The sequence below is a fragment of the Sphaerodactylus townsendi genome, linkage group LG15 (assembly GCF_021028975.2).
Source record: "Sphaerodactylus townsendi isolate TG3544 linkage group LG15, MPM_Stown_v2.3, whole genome shotgun sequence".
Taxonomy (NCBI): domain Eukaryota; kingdom Metazoa; phylum Chordata; class Lepidosauria; order Squamata; family Sphaerodactylidae; genus Sphaerodactylus; species Sphaerodactylus townsendi.
Genome location: NC_059439.1, coordinates 23430070 through 23453694, shown reverse-complemented (window position 1 = coordinate 23453694; position 23625 = coordinate 23430070). Strand labels below are relative to the sequence as shown.

At 45.1% G+C, this 23625-nt stretch overlaps 3 protein-coding genes across 3 annotated transcripts; 1 reads left to right on the top strand and 2 right to left on the bottom strand.

The window, feature by feature from the left end:
- The first annotated feature begins 121 nt into the window (after positions 1 to 121).
- On the top strand, positions 122 to 3464 carry LOC125444190 (olfactory receptor 6C4-like). The gene is made up of 3 exons (XM_048516628.1): positions 122 to 146; positions 362 to 1305; positions 3318 to 3464. Exons 1-3 carry the CDS (start codon positions 122 to 124, stop codon positions 3462 to 3464), a joined length of 1116 nt encoding a protein of 371 aa, XP_048372585.1.
- A 3328-nt stretch (positions 3465 to 6792) lies between these two features.
- Positions 6793 to 11394, bottom strand: LOC125444189 (olfactory receptor 2AP1-like). Its single transcript, XM_048516626.1, has 2 exons — positions 11106 to 11394; positions 6793 to 7763 (listed from the first exon to the last, which is right to left on the bottom strand). The coding sequence occupies exons 1-2, from the start codon at positions 11392 to 11394 to the stop codon at positions 6793 to 6795; spliced, it is 1260 nt and encodes a 419-aa protein (XP_048372583.1).
- A 5874-nt stretch (positions 11395 to 17268) lies between these two features.
- On the bottom strand, positions 17269 to 23297 carry LOC125444188 (olfactory receptor 2AP1-like). Its single transcript, XM_048516625.1, has 3 exons — positions 23277 to 23297; positions 18698 to 18709; positions 17269 to 18231 (listed from the first exon to the last, which is right to left on the bottom strand). The coding sequence occupies exons 1-3, from the start codon at positions 23295 to 23297 to the stop codon at positions 17269 to 17271; spliced, it is 996 nt and encodes a 331-aa protein (XP_048372582.1).
- Positions 23298 to 23625: the final 328 nt, after the last annotated feature.

The window sequence follows — 23625 nt, the reverse complement described above, 5'->3', positions numbered from 1 at the left end:
CCACTTCACGTTCTCTTAGCCTAACTTTATAACATTATCATAATGAGAGGAAGAGATAAATGTGTGTTGCCCTGCATTCTTCAGAGAAAGACTAGATATAAAGACACATCATAAATACATCATGTCCTGTGCCCCTCTCATCTTAGGTAACATCATGTAACCTGAAGATTAAACTGTGCAAAGATCATTACATTTTTCCTGACACAGAAATCAGAAGAGAGCGATAAAGAGGACTTCTGGTTCCTCAGCTCCCCTCCATACCAGCACAAGAACTGGAGAGTGTAATTGGGAAGAATGATCATTGAAGTTGCCTGTTACCAGTGCCTGTCTGCCAAATTCTGCTCAACATCACGTTGATCAGACCACCACAAGGACAGAAATATCACTCTTGTAATAATGTTAGAAAACCAGACAACGATTACAGAAGTCATCCTCTTGGGATTTGAAGAAATATATAGGTTTCAGGTTCTTCTCTTCCTGGCATTCTTAGTCGTTTACATTGCAACTGTTGTGGGAAACATTCTCATCTTTGCACTTGTTGTCTTTGATCGGCACTTTGATACCCCTATGTACTTCTTCTTGGGGAACCTCTCCTTCTTAGAGGCCTGTTTCTCTTCCAATTTGTTTCCAAGGCTGCTTTTGAGTTTCTTGACTGGGAACAGAATGATCTCCTTCAGCAGCTGCATCACCCAGTGGTTTATCTTTGGTTCCTTGGAAATAATAGAATGCTGTTTGCTGTGTGTGATGTCTTATGACAGATATCTAGCAATCTGTAAGCCACTCCATTATGTAACAACTATGAAGACCCAGACTTGTATCCAGCTGGCAGCTGTATCTTGGGTTAATGGCTTTTTAATTGTTTTAATATTGCTTATTTTGATGTTGAAGTTAACATTTTGTGGCCCCAAGGAAATCGATCATTATTTTTGTGAGTATTTCCCACTCCTAAAAATCTCCTGCAGCGATACCAGTTTGATGAAGATGCTGAGCGTTGTTTTGGCAGCCGTTGTTACACTCCCTCCTTTTCTTTTGACCATGGTTTCCTATGTACACATCATAGCAACCATCTTGAAAATCCCATCCTCTACAGGGAGAAAAAAGGCCTTCTCTACTTGTTCTTCTCACTTGGTTGTGATTTCTATTTTCTATGGGTCTCTGATGACGGCATATATGATACCACAGCAAGAAATAAAGAAAGACATGAGAAAGTTTTCCTCTCTCCTGTACACAGTTGTGCCCCCTTTGCTTAACCCTTTCATATACAGCCTGAGAAACAAAGAGGTAAAGGATGCACTGAGAAATAAGGTTGGTAGGCTCTGCCATACAAAGCAAGTCAGATGACATTAGTTAATATAAGCTCTGTTCACATGTGATTGTGTACATCCTGGCTGTACATGCTTACATATGTCTTATGAGAACTAATGTGTGTTTATTGTACACATGAAATGAGGGACAAGTACCTAAATAAATATGGGGTTTCTTTGACATGTTCAGCTCTACCTGAATTGACTGTACTGTGAGAATTAATCTAGGCAGAAAGAACAGTCGAGTGTACATACTCAAATTGTATGTGCATTCATTGTAACTTGTGAACAGGGCTGAAGTTAACGTGTAACAAAACTGAGATGTTGTGGGAATGATCACTTTTCCTCTGCTAAATATAGTTATTGAACAGGATTCCTGGCTGTTCGCATGATTTTCATCTGCTGCTTATCTTGGCTGGCAACGAGAGATGTGTTACTTTGTCTATGGTAAAGTTTATATTTTGCGCCCTTAGAATTAGACAGGCATATGTTAAAAAATCTCCTCACTGTTAGTTTGGCTGGTGTTTATTAGTAAGGCTGTTAATTTACAGGTTGTGGCTGGAGATTTCCCGCAATTCCAACTGATCTCCAGCTGACAGAAATCAGTTTACCTGGAGAAAATGGCTGCATTGGAAGGTGGATTCTACAGCATTATACTCCACTAAAGTGCCTTTCCTCTCCAAACCCCACTGTCCTCAGGTTCCGCCCCCAAATTCTCCAGATATTTTCAGATGTGAAGCTGGAAACACTATTCATCAGTTTCACCAAGCTGCATTGGTGCATGTGGGTGTTTTGATTTTTGAAACAGGAAGGTTCCCTAATATATTTTTGGTTTTTTAATTGCATTAATGCATTAAACAGTGATTTTGTTCAAATCTGTCTTTTTTGCTATTAGGTTGCTTTCAGAATAAGTTGCTTCACTTATTAAAGTATTATATGGAATAGATGAAACAAATGCTGTCTCAAAAAGACTTTACACATGAGCTTTGGACTATTATAGTGGTGGCGAACCTATGGCACGAGTGCCAGCGGTGGCACTCAGAGCCCTCTCTGTGGGCACACGCAAACAGAATGCCCCCCCCACACACACACATCTAGGCTGGCCTGGGCCACTTGGCTTGATTATTAGCATTAAACTTATGACCAAGTTTGGGGGAAGCAGTGTAGGTAACCCTGTTAAGCGCTATTAAACCCCACTGATTTTCATGTGAAGAACTAAAATGTGATCCTTTACCTGGGAGTAAGCTTGGTTGCTGGCAATGGGGCTTGCTTCTGAGTAAACCCTCCTAGGGTTGTGATACACCTGTTGGAAGAGTTACACAGTTGCTTCAAAGCAAAGCCACCGACTGCCACCAAGCTTACTTCTGAATAGCGCTTGCATACCGAGACCAATTGTTTTTTCTAAACTAAAACCTCAGTATTCAGGTTAAATTGCCATGTTGGCACTTTGGGATAAAAATTGGGTTTTGAGTTGCAATTTGGGCACTCAGTCTCGAAAAGGTTCACTATCACTGGACTATTATATTTTGAGAATTATAATACTAGGGGAGGTAGTTGTGAATTCACTGCGTTATGCAGCAGTTGGGCTAGATGATTTTAAAAGTCCCTTCTAGCTCTATGTTTCTATATATATTCTATATAATTCTATATGTTTCTAATCTATTACAATAAAATAATGTGTATGTCTGTCTATCCACCCATCAGAAGGCAGGAAAAACACGTCATCTACAAGATGAAAAAAGCTAGCTATGGTGTCAACGATCCACTTCCTGCTAGCCATAGTGGCCATGACTTATTTCCAGCTAGCCATGGTGACAGTGACTCACCTCCAGTTGATCACCATGCATGATTAACTTCCCACCAGTCATTATACACACATGGCTTAGGGGGCGGGGCTTACATAGAATGGGTAAAAGAACACAAACTAAGCAGCAGAATGTGGTGATTATTCTCTCTCAAGCTTGCCCTTCTCCCCCGCTGCTGAATAATTGCATGTCATTCTACCATCTGCAGCTACTTGACGAGGAGATGGCACAGGCATTAGCCACTCCCCATGAGAGGGTTGCCACAGTTGGTGGCCTCAACTGCACCATTATCTGTTATGTGGCAATTCAGCCATCCAGGAAGAAGCACAAGCAATTGGGCCAAAGTGAACAATGATTCCAATAATGATAGTCTTAGTGTGGAAAGGCATGAAGGTATCAACTCCCTAAAGGCATGTATAAGAAGATGAATGGCCATTATTAGCTACTAACTCGGATTTTTGCCCATGCACAGCCTGTAGAAAGTGTGCTAAATCGCCCCCCAGGCTTCAGCCGGGAAGCGCAGTTGCGGTGGGGGAGGAAGGAGTGCAATGCCTCCTCCCTGCCGGCCAGCTGAGATGTCATGTGGCTTGGAACTGCCATGTGACAGGGGCCAGGCAGCCCATATAAAGGCTGCTCCGGCAGAGACCTGCCTCTTCGAGGCTGGCACCACAAAAGGCCCTCCCTTCCCTCCCTGTTTATCCGGTTACTGGGTATTATTGTTATGCTTTGTCGCAATTCACTGGGTGTGTTTTGGGCATAAGAGCACATCCTATTGGGGAAGGCAGTACCTTGCATGCTGGACCTTCCCACATTGGGGGCCTCCATATGAGGTCCGAGGTGGTGATAGAGCTTGTTAGGGCAAGCCTTGGGGCCGTGCTGAGAGCTCACTGCCCGGCGGAAGGGGTGTCACAAATTGGGTTTGCATCCATGTGGCACCTAGTAACTTCCTGTTCCAGTTCCCTTGGGGGATGTGCCGGATGGGGGTTCTGTCCGAAGGGCCTGAGGGGTCAGCTGGAGCTGCCCTATAACCAGGTTCAGCGGTTTGCTGCCTGGGGGCCAGGATGTGCTCTGTTATGCTTGCCCAGCTTCGAAGTTATGATATTGTTAAATAAATTGGGCTGTGGCCGATTTCTTTCCAACAAATAAGTGTCGGTTTTATTAGTGGAACGAATCTCCACACATCCACACGCAACAGAAAAACTGCCCACGTCATCCTTTGATGAGGCAGGATCTAAAATGGCCAGGAGGTTAACCCCAGGGTGCATCAAAGCTTTAAAAAGGGTCAACAAAATAAGTGAATTTTGCAACTGCGCAATGAATTGGGATGCCAGTTTCTTGCTGGGGGTGCGTGACCATTTATGTCCTTAAGTAAAGAGAATGAATTCAGACAGCCAAGGGTATAAATACATCAAATAGCTAGATGGGAAATGGTGTTGGCAAGCCACAGCCCTTGTACAAAGTGAAAAAAGAAGGGCAAAAACGGTGTAGGAAAAGATATGCTATGTACAGCAAACCCCCACCTTCATGAAGAAAAACTCCACACAGCTGTTTCTTTCAACAGAAGGCTTTTACCGTTGAGTTGCTCTACGTACAAGATACTATATACAGAGTATATTAAGCAATCCAACAAAGTGCTTCGCCAGGCACTTGTTTCCCTAAGGAACAAACACACAGTACATTGCTGTTGCTTATATACATGGTTCCACCAGTCTCTGTATAGGTCAATTGCATCTGGATAGAACCAGTTTGCTAGCTGTTCTCTAGCTGTCAGATCATTCCTTTCTTGCTGACTCATACCTCTGCTGGATAGGATATGATCACCATGATCTAACTGTCATGACAGCTCCTCCCCACACAATGCATTCTGTGGATATAGCCACAACAGGGCAGGATTTTTCACTGAAAATCCACTCATCTTGCAGGCAAATCATGTATGCTCACTTTTTCGGAAACTGGACTTTCACACCTGAAAAATCATACCCCTGATTTTTTTTAACATTGACTTTTTATTAATCTCTTGTTTCATACAATATTTTTTTTTCTTGATAAAAAGAGTGGTGTCTGCTCGAATCACCCAATAAGACTATGCTACAGGTCATAGAGCTTTCAAAGACAAAGGTCATCTGGGACACAGGCTGTACTAATGAGGAAAATGGGGCTAAATTTCATGAAATAAAATGACTATAGTAAATCCTGTGATTCCACAAAAGTGACAGAATAATTATATAGAAATAATAGAGTGATTGTTGTATTTAGTAATAAAAAGGAAGATGGATTCCTTTAGCTCAGTGGTTCTCTATCTGGGGGTTGGGACCCCTTTGGGGGTCGAACGACCCTTTCATATGGGTCGCCTAAGACTCTCTGCATCAGTGTTCTCCATCTGTAAAATGGATAATTAGGGTTGGGGGTCACCACAACATGAGGAACTGTATTAAAGGGTCGCGGCATTAGGAAGGTTGAGAACCACTGCTTTAGCCATACAATAAGATTGTGTTGCCTATCATGGAGCCTGCAAAGAAAAAAACCGCCTGGAACACAAGGAAATTGGGTGAATTTCATGAAAAAAAACCTGACTACAAAATCCTGATACTCCATAGGAATAATGAAACATTTCAAAAGGGATGCTAGATTACAGTTCTATTTATTCCACAGGGGAAACACTTGATTTATCTGTTTTCAAAGAAACATAAGAAAGATTACTGGTTCTGGTGGGTTTTCTGGGCTGTGGAGCCGTGGTCTGGTGGATCTTGTTCCTACCATTTTGCCTGCATCTGTGGCTGGCATCTTCAGTGGTGTTTCAGTGAGAAAAGTCTGTTTTACACCTTTCTCTGTGATACACCTCTGAAGATGCCAGCCAGAGATGCAGGCGAAATATTAGGTACAAGATCCACCAGATCATGGCCACACAGCCCGGAAAATGCACCAGAACCAGTTGAATCCAGCCGTGAAAGCCTTCGACAATACATAAGAAAGATTACATTAAAATATACAGTGGATGATATGCAGTGGTGGGATCCAAAAATTTTATTAACAGGTTCCCTCGCCAGCCCCGCCTCAGCAAAGGGGGCATAGGCATACCTAGGCAAACCTGAGCTCTGGGCAAAACCTGAGTTGGATGCCCCCCCACATGGTAAGCCACCCCACCATGACCCCCATTTTTTTTTGCACCAGGTCATTTCTAAATTATCATCACATTATAGAAAATTCCCCAACTCACAAATCTGAACACAGCAATGGTGAAACACACAGGTTCTTTGATAAAGACTGGTGAGATAAAAGGTACAAAAGGCTGAGAATCAATGAATTGCAGTACCTGAAAGGGATTAACCCAGTCCAGGGAGTTACATCATTAGTCGCAATTGCTATATGGAACCTTCACGTTCAAAGGCAGGATGCCTCTCGGGGAGGCGAGGGTGTGGAGATGGAAAAACAGACCCAATTAGTACCCCCTCTCGGCACACACAAATAATTAGTAACCCACTTTCAGGAACTGGTGAGAACCTGCTGGATCCCACCTCTGATGATATGTGTTTGGTATAAATCAGCTCAACTGTCCCAGTATTAGAAAGTGTTGCTTCAGAATCAATGTACCAAAAACAGACAACATTCTTGTAAATAAATAATATTATTTCAAATAAATAATAAATAAAACATTTTCAATAAATAGTATTTCATCCACTAGTTTATGAGATGAGTTTGTAATGCAAAATCCTCCCAATGATATTTCTCAAAGCCTCTTTGACTTCCTTGTTCCTCAAGCTGTAGATAAAAGGGTTGACAAGAGGGGGCAGCACTATATACAGAAGAGAGGGAAATTTTGTTGTGTTTCTTTTTCCTTCAGCCTTTGGCAGCATATACACAGCAATTATAGATCCATAGAAAATGCAAACAACAATCAAGTGAGAGGAACAGGTAGAAAAGGCCTTCTGTCTCCCAGTAATGGAGGAAATTTTCAAGATGGCAGCAATAATATATACATAGGATGTCAAGGTGAGAAGGAATGGAGAAAGCACAAAAGCAGCAGCCACAACATAATTCAACTGTTTAATCATTTTGGTATCACTACAGGAGAGATTTAAGATTGGCATGAAGTCACAAAAGTAATGATCAATTTCATTAGGGCCACAATAATTTAATTGTAACATCAGAATGAGCAAGACCAAAAAAATTGTAAATCCACTGATCCAAGATGCAGCTGCTAACTGGACACAATTTTGAGTCTTCATCATAACTGCATAATGGAGAGGTTTGCAGACTGCCAGATACCTGTCATAAGACATTGCACAGAACAAACAGCTTTCTGAAACTATCAAAACAGCACAGAGATACCACTGGGTGAAGCAGCCACTGAAAGAAATCGCTCTTTTCCCAGTCAGGAGATTCAAAAGCATTCTTGGAAATATATTGGAGGTGTAGCAAACCTCCAGAAATGAGATATTCCCCAGGAAAATGTACATGGGCGTATGCAGGTGCCGATCAAAGATAACAAGCACTAAGATAAGAATGTTTCCAGTTATGGCTACAATGTAAATCACTAGAAATGTCAAGAAAAAAAGAATCTGAAAGTCAGCCAAGTCTCCAAATCCCAGAAGGATGATTTCTGTTATCCTTGTCTTATTTCCTAACATCAGGCTACTCTGACAGTCAACTCCTGCTGAAAAAATGAAACACAAAACAAATACAAAAGATTAATACTTTTGAGAAAGAACTGAATGCTTTGATTTAATGTTATCCCGCTTCCAATGGTAGAGATTTTCTCTGCCAGAAGGAATCTTGTTGCAGCTGAGGACACTTCAACGACTGAATGGTGCAGTTACATACTTTTAGACCAGTGATGGCGAACCTTTTCGAGGCCGAGTGCCCGAATTGCAACCCAAAACCCACTTATTTATCGCAAAGTGCCAACATGGCAATTTAATCTGAAGACTGAGGTTTTCGTTCAGTAAAAATGGTGGGCTCCGAGGCGTGCGTTACTCAGGAGTAGGCTGGGTGGTAGTCGGTGGCTTTTCTTTGAAGCAACCGTGCAACTCTTCCAACAGGTGAATCACGACCCTAGGAGGGTTTTCTCAGAAGCAAGCCCCATTGCCAGCAACCGAGCTTACTCCCAGGTAAAGGATCGTGCTTTAGTTCTTCGCATGAAAATCAGTGGGGTTTAATAGCGCTTAACAGGGTTACCTACACTGCTTCCCCAAAATTGGGTCTTAGGTTTAATGCTAATAATCGAACCCAGCAGCCCAGGCCAGCCTAGATGTGGGGGGGGCACTCTGTTTGTGCGTGCCCACAGAGAGGGCTCTGAGTGCCACCTCTGGCACCCGTGCCATAGGTTCACCACCACTGTTTTAGGCAAAGGACTTGATGGTTTTATGAAGGTTATATGGTAATGCTATTTCATTAATCTTGAAGAGTAATAAATTTGTTTTTCAGAGGATATTATTCAATGCTGAAATAATATATTGGCTGATTTATTCTCACCTGATCTCCTTCAGTATTGCTGGTTGTCCCAAAATAGTGATTCATGAATGTCGAAAAAGCATGCCAGTTTCGATGTTTTGCACAGCATGTTTTCATAGAGTTGGAAGAGAATACAAGAGCCACCAAGTCTAACCTCAGCTATGCAAGAAGACACAGTGAAAGCATTACTGGCAGGTGGCCATCCAGTCTCTGTTTAAAAACTGGGGGGAAAGACTCGACCACCCTCCAAGGCAACATGTTTCATTTTCAAACAGCCATTACCATTAGGAAGTTCTTCCTAATGTTTAGGTGAAATCTCTTTTCCTTGGACCCAAGTCTCTGGAGCAGCAGAAAACAAGTGGAAAACAAGCTTGCTCCATCACCAGCATGAAATATCTTCAAATATTTAAACATCATTATCATGGCACCCCTTAGCCTTCTCTTTTATAGAGTGTGTTTCATTAAAATAACAATGTATTTTCTGGCACTGTATTTAAGCTAATGCAATCAACAGCTTTTTTTAGTTTCCCCCTAATTAACACAATGGTAAATTCAGAAATAGCTCTAAATGTTGTAGACTATTAGTGTAATTATTGTCCTTAGAGGAATATTTGAGTATGGCAACAAAAGTGTAAATCAATAAATCAGTTTTATTTTTAAACTATGCAGAACCAACTGCTCATTCTCCAACAAAATACTATATATTTTAAAGCAAATAAGTACCTTTAAAAGCAAATAAACATCGATTGGAATGAAAAATCAAGACAAGCGTCATTATATAAATATTGCTTAAATTAAAAAAAACCCACTCTAGACGATTATACAACTTCAAAAAGAATTTGCTGGGGAGTTTTGTTTTCAGGGTATGTTGTACTTTATTACTCAGTGCCCTGTTTGGAGAGGGGCAGGCATTATCCATTGGTTTTTTGCTTGTATCGGGGGTGGGGGTGGGGAGGTCATATTTCGTAGGTTCTATATCCTGCAAAATAGAGAATGTGTGCTTTAATTTTTAATACAATCTTTATTTTTTATCTTTAATTTTACCTATAGATTGATGATATATTAATTCATCAATCTATCAATAGATCAATGTACCAAAATAAAAAAGGCCAGGAGAAAAGTCTTGAATATGGCATCTATACAATTTGTCTGAACGCTGATTGTCTTTTATGAGTGGGGGGAAGTGAGTGGGCAGTAATGGGGGTGTGCAAACTGCAAAACCACAAAAGGACATTGTAAATTGCTATTTGCTAACTCTCCAGGTTCACTATTGTCTGTCTCCCAATGTGTGGTAAACCTGAGCGTCGAGACTCTTGCTTTTCCTTTTGTGGTCTGGAATCACTGATTGCTTGTATATAAAATTACAATGTATATAAGGGCTATGGGCAATAAAAATGATAGGACAGGACAAGCAGTGAGAAATAGTTGGTGAAGTCGACCCACGTGGTCAGCGCAAGAACGAGACGAGACGCGGAGATAACATCTGGTGGAGATCGCCAGCAGCGGGAGCGCGGAGGTCCGTGTTCCTAGCGAGTCTCCCGCGTGCTGGTTCCTGGCACCTTTTATTGTGATTCTATCGGGGGCGTGTAGAAGGGAGGAACGGAGGGAGTTCCGGGATAGCGTGGAGGTCGGGAGATCATCATGTGATGCATGATCTCACCTGGCGGCCGTAGCGAGGAGAGGAGCGTGAAGCCGTCTGGAGCCCTAATCTCTCACCTGGGGCAAGACCATTGTCCTGCGCCCGTGTGGACACTGGAGCCAGACGAAGTTCATGCGACCCGACTCATAGGGGGATGAGGAGTGGGGGTGCGGTGCGACCAGAAGGCCGTAGGAGCGTAGGTGTTCCAGCGCTCGACCACGGTGCTGCTGGGTCAGCGGTGCATTACCCACGATCTCCTCGCTTTTACATTTTAGAAGGGGAGGTCGAAAAATGCTGAGGGCGATTTAGGGGGACGCTTGTCCCCTCCGGCTGTTTGGTCGAAGTTGGATCGAGCTGCTTGTGCAAAGATAGAAACTTGGTTGGCGGGCAGGGGAAAGTCGATGGGGCTTCTTACACCGCGTTACAGGCAATAATTAGATACTAACATTGAACAAAACAAGACCCGTGATGGCGAGGCATACAAATCAAACCAATGCAGAGGCATGCGATAGCACTTCAACCGATCCTCCTCCGACGTAGCCAACTCCCAGAGGGCTGACCACCGGTAATGGGGCAATACATCATACTTTTAGACTGGATACAACTTTTTTGCAATTCCGCGCCATCTCTTTCATATAAATCAATTGGGAGTTATCAGGAGAGATTAAAACAACACATATTATGTACATTCTCACAACTTTGGTAGAATATTGTATTAGAACAACAAGTAATCAATGAAAGCTGACATCGATTACATCTAGGGCCGCTTTATCAGCGAAGTTCCTGTTGTTTGGAGGCTAGGGCATCCAGAGTGGATTGGAGGTAGAATTGATGGACTTCGCAAGAGGCACAGGCCAGCCGGTAATAGTCTTAGCATTGTAAGAGGCTGAGTCCAGGGACTCCCACTAGGGAAACAGCGAGGGAGGCGATATCGGCTGTGGAGAGGGCAACCCAGCTGTCGCTCCGGCAGGAGGGATCCGAAAGGCAGAGCGATAGCGGCGGCTTGGCGTGGCGGTGCCGGCTCCTGGGGCGGAGCCTGAGGTGGTATAATGGTGAGGCGGCTAGAGGCATGCACGAGGGTCCCGCAGAGAGCCGGTATGGGGATGTAGTTGAAAGTTCTTTTCCCTGGTGGCAGGTCCAAGAACCAGCCCTTAGAGAGGCAGGATGTTCCCAAGTACGGGGGAATGTCCTCCATGTGCTGTACAGTTCCGAGTTGGCGTAAGAGCCGATGAAATGGGCCTGGAGTGCGGCTCCTTGAAGTTGAAGCTTTTACGCCCGACGGTCGCGAAGCGCCAGGTGTTGGACTCGTGGATTAGCGACAGTCTTGGTGATAAGGGAGAGAGCCGCCACGGGCCGGAGGGGATTGGGCAGCGGGTCCCCAGTCAGCGGCTCATGGAATACCTGATGGATGAGGCATTCATGAAGTGGACTTAAACCAGGAACTCCATAAAAAAGAAGTCTCCAGGGGCTTTGCAAACGGGGAGCAGGCAGGAAGCCATACGCATGAAGCTCCCGACTCCTAGGTGCGACTGGCCCAGGCAGAAAAGATGAGGGGGGGGGGGGCGCTGGCAGCGGCAGCTAAAAACTGCTCCCAGATGTTGGTCTGGTGAAAAGCTTTCGGTCAGGGTGCTTTCCGATTGCCATCGGCAGGAGTGGCAGCATAGAGCGAGGCAAAGGATGGTGGCCGCCGAGTTGGCGGTGATGATTGCAAAGAGAGCTGGCACAGAGGTTCTCGGGTGTCTCGGGGGGTGGCCTTGCTGGCGCAGCAGCTCTTGAGCTTGGCTGGCCGGTTTGCTTTTGACGTTTCCCCAGGTCATCCGGGTCTTTGGACCATCTGGGCGTCGGCGCCGGCGTTCCTTCGATTCCGAGGGGCAAAGCACGGTAAGGGATCCTTCAGAGAGATGTGTTCCATCTCTGGGATGGGGTTGGTTTCCTCCTGGCGCCATTCCATGGGCTGGCCCGTCATGGCGAGTCGGAATCCACAGGAGCCTGTAGGAATAAGGACTGAAACACATCCCCTTCCCCAGGTTATGGGAGGGGGCCGGGTCCCGCCAGGCTCGGTTCTAGAGCGGGTGGCGGGGGATCAAGATCGAGTTTATTTTGAGTTAGAGTTAAATGTGTGAGGCTATTTTACAGACTGCGTGTAGTTGAAGGTTGCTTTTAATGCAATTCTGCTGGGGGCCGCCTATCCCTCTTTCTTAAAATTATTTGACAGGGAGGGCAGGGGGTGGGCGGACCCTGGGGGAATTGTGGGTATGCATGCTTAATCCAGTAGTATGAAAGCGGGCTTTTGGAGCTCTTTTGGGGGGATGGAGTGCTGGTCAGGGGAACCACGAGGCATTCAGGCGTTTGAAGGCAGAGAGACTCCACATGCGAGGGTTTTTCCTTGTAAGGGAATATGTACTTACACGTGACCTTGAGTGGCCAACGCAGGGGGGCTGGATGGTGCTAAAATTTTGTAATCCAGTTATCTTGGGGAAATGCCGCCGGGCTGAAACCACTCCTTAAGGGCGGTTTCGCTGCCAAGCGTCTTAGAAGTGATGATGGTGCTATAATACCATGACCACTGGAGGCACCCAAACTGGTTTGTGAGTGAATTTGGTCTGCTGGCAGCCCTCGCTTTTTAACCTGGGGCCCTATCCTGGCAGTGCTGCGGTACCAGGATGGGCCCAGATTTTGCATCCAGGGAGGGCCAGTCAGCCAATTGGCCCTCCCCTGCCCTTTTGGTTGAAGAAATGGAAGGGAGAGGAACGGGAGGGGAGTACGGCTTCCTTTGGCGGAAGTTCGAAGGCAATTCGAGGAGGTACAATCAGTGATTGCGTGATCTGCGTGATGGATTTATCCATCCCAGACTAGAGTCGTTTTGACCTGGCTCATGAGGTCTCTTCCCCAGAGATTAACATGGATGTCCAAGACGATGGGGAGGCGTGCGAAAGTGAGCTGTCGCCTCCAGTCCTGGGCACAATGTGGACCGTGAGCGGGCGGATGTCTTCCGTCCGCTGGGTTTGTTTCCCCCCCACCCCCCCCAGATGTGCGGGCAAGCCTCGGTCGACCACTGGTCCAGGCCACTCGGCTGTCCTGATGACGAGTCACATCAGCGCCGGTGTCTACCAGGCCCTTTAAACATGCATCCCTCTATAGCGAGCTCCAGGTAACGGGCGGGAGCTTCGATGGAGTGTTTCCACCGCCGCTGATGGTGGTGCTGGCTGCGCCCATGTTGGCTGCCGGGGCCTGTCGCCTTTATTGGGTCGGCAGCGGGCAGCGCATGGGGCAGAAGGATCAGCTGTGCGCAGCTGGTTCCGATGGGCAACCTTCCTGCGGGATGTTCGTCCAGATCTGGAGATGGATGGGTCCCTGGTGCGTGGGAGAGTCGATTATCTCCGGGAATGATGAACACTCCCTGCTCAGCGGCGGAGGCCTTAGGCAGCACCAGCCCAATAGTCCCGGTAGGGATGGTGGGGTTACGCCAGCATACTGGGTTGGGGCGACAAGCGACCTCGTGGGGAACTTGAAGGAGATGGGCTGGGTAACACGTGAGCCGCAGATGCCACAAGTGGGGCGGTCATTGGCGTGGGCCTGGTGTCTGCAAGGTCTGCTCCTAATATTCTCCTCCTTGGTCCTGCAGGCTGGGGAGACAGCCTGGGCGAAGTTTCCCGACGGGCAGTCGCTTCTCCAATGGAAGCCTCTGGCATCGTGGGCACCGGGTCTTGGGCGGCCTTCTCCTCTTGGGGGAGGACCCTCCTCCATCGGGGTTATAGGCCCCCCACCGGGCTGCCTACATTCCCTTCGCCGGAAGTGTCCGGGTCTGCCAGAAGATTAAAGCTTAATCATCCTAGAGGCTGTCCCCTGGCGGTGGAGAGTGGGTACTGCAGCAAGGAGGCTAGCTTGGTGGGCGGAAGATCCGATGTCCTGGCAAGCCTTAAGCATGTCACGGCCAGTTCAGGGTCTTTGCCCAGAGCCGTGGATTGCTCCTGCGGCACTCCGTGGAGGCGCTTCTCCTTAGCCGCAGGCGCATGAGGAGCCTCCGTTTTGGAGCCTCTTCGCTATCTACCTGCCTCTTGAGCGCTTCCTGGAGCTCTGTTCACAAACTTCGGCATAGGGCTCTTGGGGCTTTGGCCCGTATGGCCGCTGAGAAGCTCTGTGTGGGCTGGCCAGAATTGGGGACCTTGACAAACGCCTTTGTAAGCTGCACTCAGAGGCGCACCGTAAGGGTGGCCTCAGAGCAGGACAATCTGATTGTTGGGGTTACTGAAGGCATCGAAGCCGTAAAGCTGTCAGCGGTGGTGTAGGCCGAGGCGGGCTGCCCTGCTAAAGCATTGCTGGCGGAACTTCGCTCTCCCCAGATCACAAATTGTTACCAGGGCTCAGGAGCATGTGGAAGGTGGTCTTCCAGTCGTCCGGAACCATTAAGTGATTCCTCGCGATTGCCTCTAGCATGCCTCTCACGTAGGGGCTAGTGATTCCTACGTCCCCGCATCGCTTATCGCGGAGCTCAGTGAGGATGTTATAGCTTAATGGGCGATTTTCGACAACCCGCCCGGGAACAATGCCATCCTCCCTCGGTATCTGTGAAATGGACCGGGGCACAATCGCGAGAATATCGGCATCGCTCTTCCTCGGCCAGGCTTTCTATTTCAGATCGTGGCTAACACGCTCTGCGAGAGTTTTGTGAAACCCGCCATTACGTGGTGCTGACGGAGTAAAAGCATGGTGGCTTCGGAAAATGAAAGGCGGAGCAGGGAGGGGGCGGACTGAGCCAAAGGAGAATTTGAAATGGGCGGAGGAGCAAGGGGGGCAGAAGGAGGACAGGCGTCCCAATTTAGCCCGAGGATAGAGAAAATTCCGGGGTTGAAATTGAAGGTGAAAGATCGAAAGGAGGGCTGCCTACAGCAAAGGGTAGCCATAGGTCCTGCAGGCTGATGGCGACTTATTGATAACATTGTCTCCACGTCAGTAGGCAGTGACATCGGCGCGCTACGAGGCTCTGTCGGCGAAGAAGTGCGCCCGATCTTTTCCCAGTCCTTAAGATTCAATGTCCCCCCTTCTGGGTACCATGGACATTGAGCTTCAATCTCCTCAACCAATTCTTTGGCGCAGCTCCCCTCTTTCACGGAGACCCTGCCGCATTTTCGCTAACGCTTTCAGTTCGATTAACGTGCTTCTGTCATAAGCCCTGCTTTTGCAAGCTCCTATACTCACCGGTGTTCCGTCGGACGAGAGAGTGTCCTAGGACTCGAGTCCCTGGATGCGCCGATCCAGCGGACGGGCGATACCGAAACGGTGGTCCCTGGATGCGCCGATCCAGCGGACTCCTCGTACCGCCGCCCCTTTCCCAGGCGCTTGCACGATTGAGCAGGGTGGAGGTTCGAGGATTCCCGGGTTTCGGCAATTCAGCTTGAAGCTTCGACTCCACGTGGTCAGGCGCAAGAACGCAGACGGTGACGCGGAGATAACATCTGGTGGGAGATCGCCAGAAGCGGGAGCGCTTGAGGTCCGTGTTCCTAGCGAGTCTCCCGCGTGCTGGTTCCTGGCACCTTTTATTGTGATTCTATCGGGGGCGTGTAGAAGGGAGGAACGGAGGGAGTTCCGGGAGAGCGGGAGGTCGGGAGATCATCATGTGATGCATGATCTCACCTGGCTACGCAGGCGGAGAGGAGCTGCAGCTGCCTGAGCCTAATCCTCACCTGGGGGCAAGACCATTGTCCCTGCGCCCGGTGACTGAGCCAGACAGTTCATGACCCGTGACTCATAGGGGGATGAGGAGTGGGGGTGCGGTGCGACCAGAAGGCCGTAGGAGCGTAGGTGTTCCAGCGCTCGACCACGGTGCTGCTGGGTCAGCGGTGCATTACTACAGTTGGCAACAGGGAGTAGGGTAAGGGAGAGCCATGCAAAGCAGTACAAAAGAGTGGGGGGTAAGACTAGGTGGGGTTGCTGACGGTGGAAGGAAAAGGTTGGGGGCAAAGCTGTGCCAATGAAGCAAAATTAAATTGTGCTATAAGTGAATTTGCTTGCCACAGAAAGAGTGGAAAGTGAAAGCAGGGCTAGAGGAGATACATTCATACAAGGAATCTTGCTTCAGCAGACATTTCCACCACACAGCAAACACTTCATGCATAATCAGCCTAGGTGTTTTCCACAAGCAGACACCTGGTAAATTCTGAAAAATGTTCAAGAAGCTCAAAAGAAATTTGAAGAAGCTCAAAAAGGGCCAAAACAGACAAGACAAGACAAGTCACGATGCTCCATGTATAGAAGTTGAAAGGATTCCCCACCCCTTTTTCCCTGAGCCCTTCGGGGGTAGGGCGGTCTATTAAATTTAATAAATAAAATAATAATAATAATAACTCATCAGGCCTGTTGTGTGGGCAAAAATTACTTGTTATCCAGGAGTATTTATAACACTGCCTCCCTAAGTAGAGTTACACCCACCAAAACCAATTTTGTTCAGTGGGATTAGAAGGGTGTAACTGATTGGGATTTCACTGAAACTTGCCCTTCCATGCAACATCTTATCATCCTGCAGGAACATCTGTTCAGAAACTTATTCAGTAGTTTATTCAGCCCTGTGAGATTCCCCCATATGTACGTATTGAAACCACACTGTCAATGAAAAAGACCCAGAATTTTATTGAATGTTTTAGAACACAATATTTTGGTTTTGCTTTGCTGTGTTAACAAATGCTTTTAGAAAAGAAAGTTTAAAAAGTGTTTTTTTCCTAGAAAAAATGTAGCATGGAAGGTTTTTTTCTTTTTTTAAAAAAGCATAATGAGGGAAATGTTGGGTTGGACAGAAATAGCTGTTCTCCTGGTGAAAAATGGAACACCATCCCTTTATACATCCAACACAGTTTATGTTGGAGATCATGGATCAACATGAACAGCATTAACATAAGATGGGGGCTGTAGTAAAGAGGAGATTTGAGTAAGATGGAATGAAAAAAAATGGCTTCATTCATCCCATATCCACTATATGGCTTCACTTGATTTCCCTGCATTTTACAAAAAGACCTCTTAAACAAAGAATGTTTAAGGAGAAATATTTGCTATGTATGGATCCTTTCCACTAACTTTATGGGTAAGGTTTACTGTTCACAATCCTCCGAATCATATTTTGTAACGCCTCTTTGACCTCCTTATTTCTCAGACTGTAGATGAAGGGATTGATCAAAGGGGGCAGCACTATATACAAGAGGGAGGAAAATTTGCCCACATCTTGCTTTCCTTCAGTCTTTGGAAACATATACACAATCATTAGAGACCCATAGAAAACAGAAATCACAATTAAATGAGAGGAGCAGGTGGAGAAGGCCTTTTGCCTTCCAGTAGTGGAGGGAATTTTCAAGATGGCAGCTATAATGTATACATAAGATGCTAACGTGAGAAGAAAAGGAGGGAGTGTGAAAATGGCTGCCACAAAGTAACTCAACATTTTCATGAAACTAACATCACTGCAGGAACTTTTTAGGAGGGCAAAGTAGTCACAAAAATAATGGTCTATTTCATTGGGGCCACAAAATGGTAACTTCAACAGCAAAAGGAGTAATATAGAAAAAACTGCAAATCCATTGATCCAGGATGCGACTTTTAAGAGGATGCAAGTCTGAATGTTCATGACGGTTGCATAATGCAGTGGTTTGCAGATAGCCAAATACCTGTCATAAGACATCCCACAGAGTAAGCAACATTCAGTAGCTACCAAGGAACTGCAGAGATACCACTGTGCTAAGCAGCTGTTGACAGAAATCATTCTGTCCCCAGTCAGGAGAGCTAAAAGTAATCTTGGGAATATATTGGAGGTGTAGCAAGCCTCTAAGAAGGATAGGTTCCCCAGGAAGAAGTACATGGGAGTGTGAAGGTGCTGATCAAAGATAACAAGCACAAATATGAGGATATTTCCAGTGATTGCCACAATGTAGATTGCTAGAAACAACAGGAACAGTGGTATTTGCAATTCATGTAAGTCTCCAAATCCCAGAAGGATGAATGTGGTTATCTTTGTCTCATTTCTCCACATTATGGTAAATAGCCAGTCCTGTTGAAAAGATAGCATGCAAATGTGAAGATACCATATGAAGAAGGATCACAACTCAACTAATCAGGAGTCTGACGAGAATAGTGAGGATCATGCTCCTACGGAGAAAAATGTTCTTCTACCACAGCAAAACCTCTTTCACAGAGTAAGACTCTTCACTTAGAGGGGAACTATTAGACAGGAATGGAAAGGAGCTATTACACATTCAGAAGGCTAGTGGACATGATGACCTTCTATCCACCTGTGGGTTTATGACTGCCTAATTCCAATAAAAGGATGGCAGAAAAAATCTGCTGAAATTATTTTCCCAAGGTGTTTTAAAACAGAATGTGTATTCTAAATGAATCTGCACACTGCGAGCCAGTGTGGTGTAGAGAACCAGTTTTGTTCCTTCTCTCCACGTGAAGCCTGATGGGTGACCTTTAGCTACTCACAATTATCTCAGAACTTTTTCAGTCTTTCTTACCTCACAAGGTTCCTGTTAAGGGGAGCGAAAGAGAAGGAGTTTATAAGCCACTTTAAGACTCCTTATGGTTGAGAAAGGCAGAGTATGAATCCCAACTCTTCTTCCTCCAACCAACAACCTCGTAGCCATCACTGTTGAAAATGCAGCATCATGTATAGATGCTTATTCTGCCACTTGTGTGGATTTCTGTTTCGTGGATTTCAGTGCAAATTCGATTGTTCTTTTGTTTGTTGTTCCTCCTTTTTCTTGTTCTTCTCTGCTCTTTTTTGCTGGCCTAATGGCCGTAATAAAACTGAAAAAAAAAAAAAACTTATTCTGCCACACTAAGACCAATGATCAATTCGTGCATGATTAGTTGCCAGGAGCTCAGAACATGGAACATTTGCACAATAAGTAATGGAACTGTAAGTTCTTTCAGAATCAATCAATTTAATTTTGGTCACTTCTGGAGACTTCTGTTAAATCAAGAGAAAATGGACAACGAATCAGAAACTATTAGGAAGCCAACTGTGTACATAAAAATGCAGCCTTAGTAAAGTTGAATAAATGATCAGTACAAGGGAAGTGGGGGTAATTCCTACACAATAAAGCATCTGCTTGTCATGTGCCCATTCAAATACGAATTATCGTGATCTGTATGTCACTTCGTAAATAGTGACCTCAAAAATCTACTCAATGTGATGCAATGTCTATAATGGTAGATCTGGACTGCCTGATTGAAAACTCAATTTCCATTCAGCTATGAAACTCCCGAAAATACCTTAGGCCAATCACCCTCTCTCAGACTAACCTAGAATTCTTATGAAGCTAAGTAGGGAGAATTAAGTGTATTGCTCCAAGATCAGTTGGATTAAGAGCAGTGGTGGGATTCAACTGGTTCGCACCACTTTGGCAGAACCGATTGTTAAAATGGTGCTTGTAAAAACCAGTTGTTAAATTATTTGAATCCCACCACCAGAACCGGTTGTTAAATTATTTGAATTCCGCCACTGATGAAGAGCAAGATACACAAGAAACTGATAGTTTGAAGGGATTGCTCACCTCTGAAAAAAATGAATTGTTCCACCAAGCATTTGATTAAGTCAGCCAGAGTTTACCAACGAATCTTGTCCTCTCTCCCTCCCTTCTTCCCTTCCTCCCCTTCTTCCTCCCTTTCCCTTTCCCTTGTCTTACCTCCCTTTCCCCTTTTCTCTCTTGCCTCCCTTTGAGATACCAGGAACAAGGAGTTAGGGGGAAAGCTTTCTTGAAGTTTTGTGGTACTGAGAGGTCTTTGTAGAGGCTCCTCTGCTCTGATAATTATATTCTGGGAAGCCCAAAGTTTATGTCCCCGTGCTGTTGATTCAATGAAAGGTTTTAAACTGGAATGCATTGTACTGGATTTTAAGATGTTGTTTGCTACCCTGAGCCTGGTTTACCAGGGTATAAATCTGAAATGATTTTTTTTTAAGCTAAAGTCCATGGTTCAAAATTATCTTACCTCAATCTCACAGAGTGGCTGACCTCCATTTGTAGTCCAGTAGAATCAGTTCTTTCTGTTGCAAGAAGTTACTCATGGCTACTATTGTTGTAATAGCTGTCCTTTAGACTTGCTGTACACGGAAAAGATATTTCTTGTGCTGATACATAGGTGACCTACTCAACCTGCTTAACATTCTGAATGATATTTCATTTATACTTCATACAAGCAGGTCAAACACATCAGGATTAAGACCACAGATGTATTTCAAAAAATCAGAAACTAACTTTTCATGGTTGTTTTCTGACTTTGTATTAAAGGGCATCCCTTGTTTATAACTGTACTCCAGAGGCAGACAATCATCTTGGCTTCAGTGACCCCAGAATTTACTTGTTGGTGTGTCAGCAAACAAAAATAAAGGGGGGATGAAATTATACTCGGACAAATACTCTCAGAGCAAGCCGACTCTTCCACTAGCATCTCAGAGATTTGCCTTGCATTTTGCTAATGGCTGTGCAGGGAGTGACAGACATAAGCCATACCTGTTGCACCACTGGTCACAGCTGCATTGACAGTGCATTGTTTGCTTGAACTGGCCCTGAGTGCAAACCCAAATGGTCTCATATGCCACTGTTGGCAACCATGGGGAAAATGTCCTCCACCCCTGTCATGGTACCTGAATGGATTGATCCTTTCAAACATGAAGAAAATGACAAAAGATATTAAGCAAGATGATTTGAGTTGTCATAAAATTACCTTGGGGGAAGAGATCATTCAATGCGGAGAAAAGGCTCAACCAATTTCTTCTCACCAGATATCCTTCAGTATTATCAGTTTTCTTCAAACCATGTCTACCAGGGTTTTCCTGTTTTGACATCCTAAATAGCAGGTTTTATAGGTTGCACTTCATTAATATAACCATGTGCAGCTTTGTATTTAAGCAAAAAAAAGTGTATTTATATTTACCCCAACTGATATATCCAAAGATTGGAATAGATTGGGAAAATTAAAGATAAGTAATGGAACTGCTGTTCTCCAGGGAAGTTAAGCTATGTGGTTTTAGAATGTGAGTCCATTGGGACAGTTTATTAAAAAGCTTATTACCAAACTGATTAGCCATCTGGGAAATAATGTATTCAAACAAAAACCCTGAATCTAGATTGCTTTTTCACTCCACCCACTTTAACTTACTCCCACATCACAGGCTCTGTCCCTCCTGGCTTTTATATAACTTCTTAGTGTAGCTTTGTTCAGAGGCCAAACCAGACCCCCTCCCTCCTTTTTCCTCAGCAGCAATGCTGGCTAAATGCAACCCACTTGGACTGAGGGTGTTGGGGGCTTTCAGTCATTGCTCCAGGCAATGGCATTTCTCTCTACTAAGCAAATTCTGACAAGGGAGGATCACAGTCAGCCAATCACTTTGGAGAGAAGCCAAAGAAAGCCACAGTTCTCTTTTTCCTTTGTGGAGGGAAACCTTGGCTAATTCTGCATGGGCCAAAAACAGTGGTGTGAAAACGGTGTGAAAACAGTATAAACCCTTTAACACCATTTTAAACCCTTTTACACCATTTTCACACCATTTTCACACTGCTGTTTTTGGCCATGCGGAATCAGCCCTTGTTTGTTCTTTGTGAGTACTATGACTTGGAAAACAGAGATCTATGATTAGTTTGTTCAGGTGCCTGTTGAATGTGACCAATTTGTCCAGTGTGGTTGAAACACGAACATTGTTTAGAAAACAGCCAGAGAGATGCAGATATAGATATAGATATAGACAGCCAGAGAGATGCAGATATAGATGGTGTTGGGGGGTAGGGGGGCTGTGCTTGAAATATAAGGGGCATTTAAACTAGAGGGAGAACTACATTCAGTGAAAATGTGATGCTATTATTTTCATATACAGCTGCCCCAGACCTCCTGCATGCATTCCACATTGTAAATAATGGTTCTGAATTCTGGAACCTGACAAAACACATGGACTGGAATCATGAATTGACAATGTCCTACCTAAAAATAAGCCATCCTGACAAAAATTTCTCACCCCACCCACCCAAGATCTGAAATTTTAACAGGTTTATTTTCTTAGTGCACATCTTCACTTACCAACTTCTTGAAACTGGTAACCAGTTTTCTGGTCTTGTAGCTTCCTTTTCAAATGAGTTATACCAGCTACAAACAAAGATTCCAATTCAAGGAACATGGGGTGCAAGGTTTTTCAAGATTATGTGGACCAGTATGTTCTGATGTTTGAGACTGCTAATCCAAGCAACACCCTGAAGCTTGTGGCAAAAGCTGAGTCTCCTAGGTTTATTTTCTAGGTTTTGTCTGCCACAGACAGAACATCTTCACTTCTATTGCATATAGTGGAGGAACATCTGGTCCAGCATGTTCAACTTTCCTCCATTTTAGAGATTTCAACATCCTCAATCATCCTAAAGTAGGAGGTTAATTTTCAAACCTCTAGTTTTATTTTAAAACTAGCAATAAAGCTCGCTATACAAACAAAAACAAGGGGCTCTAGAAAACTGTTGGTGGATTAATGGCGTCCATCAAGAAGGTGAAACCCAACCACTTTTCCTCCCCCTTTGGGCCCACAAACACCAACTTCCTCTTCATCCTCCTCTTACCTGATTTCTGAATTTGCATACAAAGGTTAATGGTGTTCACTAGGGAGGACCCATCCTGCTTTTCTGCCCCCCCCCTGGCTGCATGTCACCAGCTCCCTCCCCCTCCCCCTCCTCTCCTCCTCCTTCTGTTCCCAGTTGCTTCACTTATTAAAGTATCATATGGGAAAGATTAAACAAACTCTGTCTCAAAAAAGACTTTACGCATGAGCTTTGGACTATTACATTTTTAGAATTATAATACTAGGGGAGGTAGTTGAATTCATTGCATTGTGCAGCAGTTGGGCTAGATGACCTTGGTAGTCCCTTCTAGCTCTATGTTTCTAGATTTCTTATCTCATATAATAAAATAATGTGTGTGACTGTCCATGTACCCATCAGTCTGTAGCAGAAATAACTCATCTACAATATGAAAAAAAACCTTGCTATAGTGGCAATGACCCTGCTAGCCATGGTGGCAGTGACTCACTTCCAGCTAGCCATGGTGACAATGACTCACCTCCAGCTGATCACCATGCATGATTCACTTCCAACTAGTCATTGTGAACACACAAAGTGGGGATGGATCTTACACTGAATGGGGTTACTCTCTCTAATGCTTGCCCTTCTCCCCCACTGCTGAATAATTACAGTCATTCTACCATCTGCAGCTACTTCAGGAGGAGCAGGCATAGGCATTGGCCACTACCAGTGGGAGGGTTGCAACTGCTGGCAGACTCAACTGCACCATTATCAGTTGTGTGGCAATTCAGGCATCCAGGAAGAAGCACAAGCAACTGGGAACTGAAGGAGGAGGAGAGGTGGAGGAGGAGAGAGCTGGTGACATGGGGCCGGTCCCCCCCAATGGG

Bases quoted from the DNA above. Each gene is read 5' to 3' on its own strand.
- LOC125444190 (XM_048516628.1), top strand. From the start codon at position 122: ATGTCCTGTGCCCCTCTCATCTTAG. The intron at 147-361 runs GTAACATCATGT...CACGTTGATCAG, and splicing joins CTGTGCCCCTCTCATCTTAG to ACCACCACAAGGACAGAAAT. The intron at 1,306-3,317 runs GTTGGTAGGCTC...TACCATCTGCAG, and splicing joins AGGATGCACTGAGAAATAAG to CTACTTGACGAGGAGATGGC.
- LOC125444189 (XM_048516626.1), bottom strand. From the start codon at position 11,394: ATGGAGGACATTCCCCCGTACTTGGGAACATCCTGCCTCTCTAAGGGC. The intron at 7,764-11,105 runs GTGGGAGTCCCT...TCATTTTTTCAG, and splicing joins CCTCCCTCGCTGTTTCCCTA to CAGGAGTTGACTGTCAGAGT.
- LOC125444188 (XM_048516625.1), bottom strand. From the start codon at position 23,297: ATGCATGGTGATCAGCTGGAG.